Here is a 10251-nt window from a genome sequence, read left to right as displayed (position 1 = left end):
CGCTTTAATCAATTGTTTGTTTGCAACCAACAAAAGGGATTCATAGACCTAGCAAGAAATGATGCTATGGGAGTACTAGAACCATATCTTTGAAGTACTACTATAATTAATAGCAGTCGCACAGAACCAGAAGAAATTCTAGTAACATCACCAAATAAAACTATCAGCATAACAAAAAGTTTGGCTGCATACTTGCATAAGAAGTTTCCAGTTACCGGTATCTATCCTATATAAATCTCCATAATCGGTATCAATATATTTGACAATGTCCTCTCTGAAAATACTCAAATAAAACCATTCAGTCAAACAACCCAAACACCAGATCATCATCCGACTCCTCAGCAACTCCTTCATTGTTCTCCTCCTCGGTAGCTGAATCAACAGCGATGGTAGCATCCTCAGCAGCAGCAGCAGCAAACTTGCTTGGATCCTGCGAGTTCATGTTTAGTTGGTTAGAAGATGAAAAATATAATTGAAGAGAGAAATTATGTCTCTGTGCTTTTGTCCGGACCTTCAAGGATTCCTTCACTTTGTTCAGCCTGTGGGAAGTAGTACTCAGCGGCTACTGCAGCTGACAGAACATTCTTGTGGGCATTGGTGAACATGTGAGGCACTGCAGCAAGAGTTGGATATGAAAGAGCCACTGAAAGGGATACTATGTTGGATAACCCAGCAGCAAATTTGGAGACAATCTCATCCTCCGTAAGGTCAAGGACTTCGGGTTGAAACACACATCCATTCTCGTAGACAGGCTTGACAATCAAACCATAAGAGAACGGCTTTATTTTATGCCTTGACAGAAGATCAGCTTCAGATGAGCCACCCTTTTCACCCTTCTTAACAAACTCCAAAGGAGTAATGATCTCCACAGTCCCCTTGCAATTAAAAAAATAGTTGAAAAATGTGTCAATATACAAGTAAATAAAATTTGCGACTAAACTATAATTCATTTGTTTTGAGCTTTAGAACTATCTTTAGATAAGTTTCTACTGCACGTCAAAAATATATATTAATGAGATGGCAAGTATTTTTATTCTTTACCATTAAACACGTCAGGGTATGTATATATTAATCAAAAAAAAAAAAGAAAAAAGTGTTGAGACAAACAGAAACGGAAATGAGATTTTAGAATGAATGATTATAATTATATTTTGTGTTGTTTCATTCGATGATGTATAAATTTTTAATATATAAATACATGATAATAATATATTAAAATATATGTTAAATATTTTATTTATATACATTACTTTTATTTTAAATATATAATTTAATTATATATCAAATAATGCAAAAAAAGTAGAATATAATCCAAATATACTCGATTTCGGTCCCAGTCGCAAGCCCCTTGTTGCGTTGATGCGAGCGAGCCAGACGGTGCAGTTGTAGGTTAGGGGTGGCCTGTACTTTGCGTGCTTTCTTGTCCGAGAAGGAATTAACTATTATTAAATGAATTTCACTGAGAGGATTGATGGGGACCAAACGGTACTTTACTAGTGGGTTCAAGTGCGGTCTGGTCGTCCGGGATGGTCGTGGCTTTGGTCTTGGTCAGGAGTAGTAAAATACGGTTAAAGGTTGTTGTCTTCCTCTGGGGGTGGATTTCTTTCTGTCCTTTTGTAGTTTTTTTGACTCTTGAGGTAACAAAATGATTTTATCTAGTAGCTCCAAATTCGAATCGAGGGGAGTTCTGTACACATATTCACAAGATAATTTTTCGCTTTTTCTTTTCTCGGTAAAAAGTGCATGTTGAAGGTAATTTTGGGCGACCCGCAATTTGGAGCCTGATTTTCGGTATAGTGCAAATTTTATAGTGACTTGGCCAGTTGGGATTATCCCCGTCACTACTCTGTGCCAATTTTAGTACGAGTCCCATTTATCATATGAGGATAAAAGAAATTTGAATTAAACCAAATCAATTTGATTTATTAAAAGAAATTAAAGATCGAGCAACAACTTAAATAAACAAGATATTTGACATAATTGTATAAGTAACACCAAAGATCTCAGATAGGACTTGACTCCTTTCTAATGGATTCTTTTTTCATTTTTCACAGTGCACATCAAGATGCATGACACTAGTCTTGATTTATTAACAAGGATTATTATTAGTCAAATTTAAAATGATCATTTTTCCTTCTTAATAAATGAAAACTTGTGTCATGCATTTAGATGTGGCACATATAAAATGGAGGGAGGATCCACTAGAAATGAGCAAAATTCGAGTTTTTATAGAGCATTTGCACTTAGTTTACATTTGATATGAAAACTAATTTGGGGTGCCAAAGTGCTACTCTGATTAATAATAAAAAAATTTGACTACTTTTTCCTTAAAAGTTTATTTTTCTTTAAAGCTTTTTTTTTTTAAATACAAGTAAAAAGTTTCAAATCTAAAATCTCTCATTTATATGATATTTCCTCCCATGATCCACCCAATCCAATCCATCTCTACCCCAACCTATACTACTTTAGTCACAAGTCCTTGATTGGTAATATTACTCATTGTATCATGTCCATGCTAGCAGACTTTGGCTTTGTTAAAATCTCACATGCGAAGAGATCAAACAATGTGCCTGCACATTTGTTGTCTAAAATATCGTCATCTCTCGAAGGAAGGAAGTAGAGTTTGTTTTGTAAACTTCCCGACAACGCTGCTATTGCGGATGTAAGCTGAACAAAAAGTACGGTTTTCTTAAAAAAAAAAAAAAACCACTAAAATTGACCCTATAATTTGTTGAACGTAGAAATGTCTACAAAATATAAATGTCTTTGGGGAACTATTTTTAAAACAATAATAATGTAGTATCAATCATCACTGTTTCAGAAAATTTCACCTGTGCTCTTGAACCATGTTTTGTCTATCTATCAGATGAACACAGTTAGAGGTGGACAATAGTATAATCCTTCAAATAGCAGTGGATAAGGATAGTATAAAAAGGTGGATTGGAAAATATGTTTATGATGCAAGCGAAATATTATTTGGGATAATTTGCTATCCAATTATTTGGGATCCAAGCGAAATATTTGCTATCCAAATATTATTTGGGATAATTTATCATAATTGTGATGTTGGTTGTCCTGCTGGTTCTGAGTTGGAGGAGGAAATGCGAAGGAAATCCAAAGGGGAGCAAGTTGCTGCTAAGTTTGGAGTGATATTTTGTTGTTTTGTTGAGAAATTGAAGCTGTATTTTGTAAAAATTGATGTGTACTGCAGTTGTAATTGACCTTTTTTTTTTTTTGGGTAAAAATGTGTGAATCAAGTCTAGAACTTGATGTAGATGGAATCGAGTAGGAATCGAAATGTACTACGAGAATCCCATTTTGTGCAAGGAAATGGAACATGTTCTGCTAGTGAGAAACTGGTTTCAATTCTGAAATTGTAATTGGTTTCCCCAAATTTGTTGTCCCTGTTTTACATTAAAAGGGTACTTGACTGTGTCTTTATACCAAGTACACTTGCATGAATTAATGTACAAAAGAAACTGTAAAAGAAAAGAAAACAATAATATAAGATAGAGAAATGTATGAAAACATGAAAAATGATTGTACTGAATTCACATGTGTTTACTCCTTGGTATGAATATGCACTTTTGTATAGAAAGGTTGGGGCGGTTGCCAACTACTGTCTGTAGTTAAAGATAATTAAGAAAATCTCTAACGTTTTTTTTTGAAAAAAAAAAAGAGAAAAAAAAGGTAATCGGTACAGACTTTTTTTTTTTAAATTAAAAAAGAAAGAAATCTACATACCTCATTCATTCAGTTCCTGTTCCGTGTCTTTAATTTAATTCTTTTTGCCTTCAATAGGCAGCAGTAGCATTAAAGTTAAAAATTCCTCGACCCCATTAGTAGTCATACACTCGTATTGTCAATTACATCATATGGGTCGGACTTTAAAAAATCAGGTTCAATTCATTTTATCTGTAACACTTTTAGGATTCAAATCATGAGTTTCGGGTTAATAAATGCGAAGATCATATTCAACTCATAAAATATTCGGATTTTGAACCTTATTCGCACTTAACCCAAACTCACTTATTACTTCTCAATTTTCTTAATATAATTACTATAACTTTTAAGTTATAAAACTAATTTAACATTCACATGATTACAGTATTAAAGCTAAACATGAACAAGTAATAGTCCTTGAAAAGTACATAAATCAAGAATTTTTCAATAATATTTATATTTAATTCGTTCAAAATACATGAAAAATAGTAATAAAATATGCGATCATAAACCCCTACATCTTCAAATATTGGAACTTCTTCATAGCTTTGTGATTTGAATTCAAACATCTTTGATGATTTGCGTTTCTAGACAAAAAAAAAAAAACAACCAATATTATGCTAATACAAAAATTTACTCAATCAATAAGAAAAATTAGTTTCAATTATGCATTATCAATATTGGCTCTCAAAAAAGATAATAGAAGAGTCTTCATATGTATTTTTATATTTTGTAATTTGTATATATTTAATATTTAGTAATATAATATCAAAATATAAATAATATATATAGATAATTAAAAAATCGGACTTATATCAGGTTTGAATCTAATGAAACTCAAACTCTTATTTAATTCGAGTCTAATTTTTAGGCCCAAACTCAGATTTTTTTCGTGAAAAAATCGGGGTTGTCATGCTGAATGAGCCGAGCTCGGGCTGGCCCGGCTCCATTGACTGTCTATTGCTGCCATGACTAGCTGCTGCTGCTACTACTGCTACTAATAAGCAAGGTAAAAACCGTCTCCAAGGCTAAGACCGCCGCAGCTGTCCCATGTCTCTGACATTCTCCTGCAATTTCTAAAATTATTCAGACTTACTGATTCTCTGACCTGACTATGGAAACCCTACCTCTTCAGCACCGCCCATTTCCTTCCACCTCCGGCTCCGGTTTCCTTCGCTCCATCCCCTCAGGTTATAAAACCATCTCAATCGCAACCTCCAACACCTCACGTCTCCTGCCTGCACTCAAATGCTCCACCATTACTCCTTCTCCGTTAGGTAAATTGAAATCTCCTGTGACCCATCATTCCATTTATTCATTCACTGCAACTTTAGTTTTTATTAGTGCTCGTTTTCTTTTTGTGTATGTGGAAATGGCACGCTGCGGCGGGGTGCAGTGGACCAGTCGGCCAGGTTCAAGGAGGCGGCGAAACACGGGAATTTGATCCCCTTGTACAGGCCTATATTCTCCGATCACCTCACCCCTGTCCTGGCATATCGTTGTTTGGTCAGAGAAGATGATAGAGAAGCTCCCAGCTTTCTATTTGAGTCCGTTGAGCCTGGCTTGAAAGTTTCCAGCGTCGTAAGCTTCTTTTTTACCAACCCAATTAAGTACCCTTAAGCATCCCCTGGCTATGTATAATAATCCAGCAACTTTTAAGAATAAATTAAAAAAAAAAGAGAGACAGACATTAAGAGGATGTTACGTGGTATGCAAGTGTAGCATTGTTGTTAAGTCGTACTACAGTCATCAATTTTAGTAAACAAGGATATCATTCTGGACTCAGAAGCATTTATCATGCAATAATGTTTTAATGTCTCTGTTTTGCAATTATTATCACAAGTTGATGAAAGGAATGAGAAGAAAGAGGTTGCTGCAATCTGATATGGCTTGTATTGCTCTGTGTCTCTTAATGTTGGGGAAATTGGTTAAAAAGTTTTATTGGTGAGAAACTGTTTGATGTGTAATCAATTGTTTTAGGGGCGATTTAGTGTAATTGGGGCTCAGCCAACAATGGAAATTGTTGCAAAAGAAAACATGGTGACTGTGATGGATCATCGTCGAGGACAGAGAGTGGAACAGTTTGAAGAGGATCCAATGATAGTTCCTCGGAGAATTATGGAGAAATGGAAGCCTCAGCGCATTGAGGAGCTCCCTGAAGCGTTTTGTGGTAAGTGATATGGATTTTTTGTTTTTCCATGGTTTTGTTACTGATAAATAATTGAAGTCTTCAGGTCATTGAAAGAAGCTAGTTTTTGAACCACATTGGAAGCATGGCTTTTAGGATATAGAATATGACCTCTTTGCTGTTAAATCTTTCCACTGTATCAGCAATTCCTAGCCATATCTTGTTTTCTTGGTTATCTAATTTTAAGCTTGACTCAACATGTTCTAAGGGCACTGTCCAGTCAATGTATGTCACAGTAGACTGAAATGCCTTATTATATGAAAAGATTGACTCACTGCAACTAATTTATGATTAGACATCACTGGGGTCAATGTGTTTTTTCGTTCAGATGGTCTTCATTGCTCTTTGTAATTTTTTTTTTCTGTTCTGACATCTGAAATGTCAATGAAAGATTTGTCAACATGCTGTTGAACTTCTTTGACCATGGGTTTTTCTTGTGGTTTGCATCTTGATGAAGCAATTACAAGGTGCAATTTTATATGTATTTTTGTAGGAAAACTACATTCACATTCTCTTGTAAACTTCTATTGATGATTTCAAAAGTGATTTTTTCTTGAGGTTTGATTTGACCATTTAGTGTTTGCTGTCACTGAATGTGGGCTTTATCCTATCAAATAACCCCATTTCTATAATTGACTACTTCTTTTTTAACTAGGTGGTTGGGTTGGTTATTTTTCATATGATACGGTCCGATACGTGGAGAAGAAGAAACTTCCTTTTTCAAATGCCCCTGTGGATGACAGAAACCTTCCTGATGTCCATCTAGGCCTCTATGATGATGTAATCGTGTTTGATCATGTGGAGAAGGTTAGCTACCATCCTCTCCAATATGTTTGGCTTTTGCTGAAGAACTAGCTTGGTGTCTTGGGGTTTCTAATTGTTGCTTAACATGCTCTATACATCTACCTCATGACCATGGTGAGCATAGTTGAAATTCTTTTTAAACACGGCCCAATAAAGAAAGAAGTATCTTTCACAAAAATGATTATCTTTCTTAAAGTAGATTGCAGATCAGTATTGCCTTATCCTTTTGTATAGATTCAAAATTTTCCCTACACATTAGTCTTGATGCCTATAAAATTCTGAATTAAATTTTTGCGGTATATAGCTTGTGGTTTCCGGTAGTATCATTCAAAATGGGACTGATTCAGTTTCTAGTTTATCTGTTAATTTGTTTTTTACCTTCTCATCTCTAAAATCTCAGAAAGCTTATTTGATTCACTGGGTGCGGTTGGATGAATTTTATTCGGTTGAGGAGGCCTACAATGATGGCATGAACCGGTTGGAGGCTTTGGTGTCTAGAGTTCATAATATTATCCCGTGAGCTACCAAACTCAAAACTTTTGTATAATATTTATGTGTTTGTTACTGTTAAATTATGTTATGTATGATATAATTGTTAAATGCAGTCCCAGGCTGGCTGCTGGTTCAATTAACTTGTATACTAGCCTTTTTGGTCCATCATTAAAGAATTCATCAATGCCAAGTGAAGACTATGAGAAAGCAGTGTTGCAGGCTAAGGAGCATATATTGGCTGGGGATATTTTTCAGATCGTTCTAAGTCAGCGTTTTGAGCGACGGACGTTTGCAGATCCATTTGAAGTTTACAGAGCATTAAGAATTGTCAATCCAAGTCCCTACATGACTTATTTACAGGTTTGCCTGCTTTCCACTCAAACTTGATACATTGTGTTTATTTTTTGACCGTTTCTTGGACGTGTCTTATGATCAGGCAAGAGGATCTATTCTGGTTGCTTCAAGCCCTGAAATTCTCACTAGAGTTAAGAAGGTAAACTACTGCAGTCTGTCATCATGCAATTCAGTTTTCTCTGTTCCGTTAAATTAGTGGCTCAAAGTAAGCATGATTTTTTTAGTTAAGACCTTTTATCCATCTTTCTTGAGAATTGCACTTTTGATCTACTTTTTTACAGAAGCAGCTTAGTACACTAACCAGGTGTATTATCTGTTCTATGTTGCAGAGAACTATTACAAATAGGCCACTAGCAGGGACTATCAGGAGGGGAAAGACGCCCAAAGAAGACTACATGTTAGAAACTCAACTCCTTCATGATGAAAAACAGTGTGCGGAACACATTATGTTGGTTGATCTGGGGAGAAATGATGTTGGAAAGGTTTTCTCTTGGTCCTTTGATGTTACTTTCTTCATTTAGCAGATAAAGGAACATACATCTCATCGCATCACCACCTTCCCCAGCCCCTTCTGTGAGTAAAAGTGCTTTCCTGGTATTTGAAAGGGATGTGTAGGATTTAACCGTATCTTATCCTGCAGATTAATATTTTTGATTTTATTGGATTATTAAATCCTTATGCTTCTCAACAGGATTCTTTAGATTTATACTGTTAAGAATAACATTTCTTGTCTATCTACATGTAATCTCATGTTAGGAGTCTTTAAATACTTTGAATTAAATGACTGAAACTGCAGCTCCAATACACATCTGCTATCTTGTGCAATGTCTGTGTAGGTGTCTTTTTCATAGTAAAATGTCGCTCAGCATCTTGCCTTGTCAATCATCTTTTATGATGGTGGAACAACGTGAGACTTGATAAAAGATGTACTGTTGGCCGTCAACTTACAATGTATAAAGTATTTTGTTAATCTTGTAATGGTGCAATGCATTTGATCTTTTTGCGGAGATTATTTTTACCTCTTGATATTGTTATGGCAACGATTGTCTCATCAGGAAATTTCTGTGATGCAGGTCTCAAAACCTGGTTCTGTGAATGTTGAGAAGCTCATGAACATTGAACGCTATTCCCATGTCATGCACATCAGCTCCACAGTAAGTTATTCTTATGGCCATATGTTAATTGTTCTCAACGAAAGAGTGATTTGCACAGAAAAAAGAGTATGTTTGCAATTGGACAAATTGTTTAGACCAGAGCTCTTTACTTGAGATGTTTAATGACCTTTTCTATTTGGGTAGTATATTTGATCAAAAGGTCTGTAATCCCAAACATTTCCGTTTCTCATTGGCAGAATTATGATTACCTTTTTTAATCGCTAGTTTTTTTTGTTTAGATGCATCTGTTAAGGTTTTCTCCTAAAAGCGTTTTGTTTTTGGTGGAAAAATAATTGACATGAGTGCATACACACTGTAAAGGCAGCGCATATGTTTTGCTTCGTCATTTGTAGCCAGTGGAGGAGCTGAGATTTGAGATTTGCTTCATACATGTTTGTGAATGTTGAACCTACTAAATCTCCTTTGCTGGTGCTATTTGGTTTTGCTCTATAGGATTCTGAAAATGATGGCATGATGGCATCCTACTTTGCAGGTTACTGGAGAGTTACCTGATCATTTGACTAGCTGGGACGCTCTTCGTGCAGCACTGCCTGTCGGAACTGTTAGTGGAGCCCCAAAGGTTCTTCATCTCCTTTCTATTTTGTATGCAGTCCGTCTTTTTGTTGGGTTTTCATTCAGTTGAAGGTACCAGAGTTTTCACGTAGTCTAAACACACTATCTAAATAAAGATTCTTGACTGTATCATTACAATGTGCTTTATCATTGAAATGTGGCATTCTGCATATGATTCCACCCTATGATGTGTTTTTAGATGATTAATTTGGTTTTATTTTGCACTGAAATAGGTAAAGGCCATGGAATTGATCGATCAGCTAGAAGTCACAAGGCGTGGACCTTATAGTGGTGGATTGGGAGGAATTTCTTTTTCTGGTGACATGGATGTTGCGCTAGCTTTGAGAACGATTGTATTCCCTACAGGAATCCGTTATGACACAATGTATTCGTACAAGGATGAATGCAGACGGAGAGAATGGATTGCCCATCTTCAGTCTGGGGCAGGTATAGTGGCTGATAGTGATCCTGCCGATGAGCAGAGAGAGTGTGAAAACAAAGCTGCTGCTCTTGCTCGTGCAATTGATCTAGCAGAGTCATCATTTGTTGAGAAATAATACAGTAAACTCCCATGGAAGTTGTTCCCCCTCCAATTTAAGTTTGCATATCTGTCATCAGGTAGTCGAAGACGATCGTATGCTGTCAAAAAGCAAGAGTAGATGTGAAACCATATAATGCAAAACGTCAAAAGTGTTGTATTTGCTGCATAATCCAGTTTTCTTTGGTTGAATTAGGTAGTCTGTTGCTTTTTAGTGTTTAGGGAAACTGTGGTTTTTCTTTGTTCTCTCTCTCTTTCATTGTACTTTTGACTCTTGTAGAAAATTTTGCTTCTCACATACTGGACATACAATTGTATATTGGAAATATATCATGTGCTACTGCAGATTTACAGGATCTCTAATAAATTTATATCATATACTGGGAAGCCCCTGAACGTAGATCGGCTTTGATTGATTCTATGCT

At 35.7% G+C, this 10251-nt stretch overlaps 1 protein-coding gene and 1 pseudogene across 1 annotated transcript; one reads left to right on the top strand and one right to left on the bottom strand.

Annotated features, from left to right (window-relative positions):
• Positions 1-298: 298 nt before the first annotated feature.
• LOC113774456 lies at positions 299-3753 on the bottom strand (annotated as a pseudogene).
• A 978-nt stretch (positions 3754-4731) lies between these two features.
• LOC113750390 (anthranilate synthase alpha subunit 2, chloroplastic) lies at positions 4732-10226 on the top strand. Its single transcript, XM_027294371.1, has 11 exons — positions 4732-5000; positions 5120-5304; positions 5704-5893; positions 6567-6718; positions 7116-7231; positions 7321-7567; positions 7644-7700; positions 7891-8043; positions 8635-8715; positions 9209-9295; positions 9522-10226. The coding sequence occupies exons 1-11, from the start codon at positions 4838-4840 to the stop codon at positions 9843-9845; spliced, it is 1755 nt and encodes a 584-aa protein (XP_027150172.1). The 5' UTR covers positions 4732-4837; the 3' UTR covers positions 9846-10226.
• Positions 10227-10251: the final 25 nt, after the last annotated feature.

This window comes from Coffea eugenioides, chromosome 1, assembly GCF_003713205.1.
Source record: "Coffea eugenioides isolate CCC68of chromosome 1, Ceug_1.0, whole genome shotgun sequence".
Lineage (NCBI taxonomy): Eukaryota > Viridiplantae > Streptophyta > Magnoliopsida > Gentianales > Rubiaceae > Coffea > Coffea eugenioides.
The sequence above is the reverse complement of the archived record's forward strand: the minus strand, read 5'-3'. Positions and strand labels throughout refer to the sequence as shown.

Excerpts from the sequence above, each read along its gene's own strand:
- LOC113750390 (XM_027294371.1), top strand. The coding sequence starts at position 4,838 with ATGGAAACCCTACCTCTTCAGCACCGCCCATTTCCTTCCACCTCCGGC. Across the intron at positions 5,001-5,119 it reads CATTACTCCTTCTCCGTTAG|TGGACCAGTCGGCCAGGTTC; the intron begins GTAAATTGAAAT and ends GGCGGGGTGCAG. Across the intron at positions 5,894-6,566 it reads GCTCCCTGAAGCGTTTTGTG|GTGGTTGGGTTGGTTATTTT; the intron begins GTAAGTGATATG and ends TTTTTTAACTAG.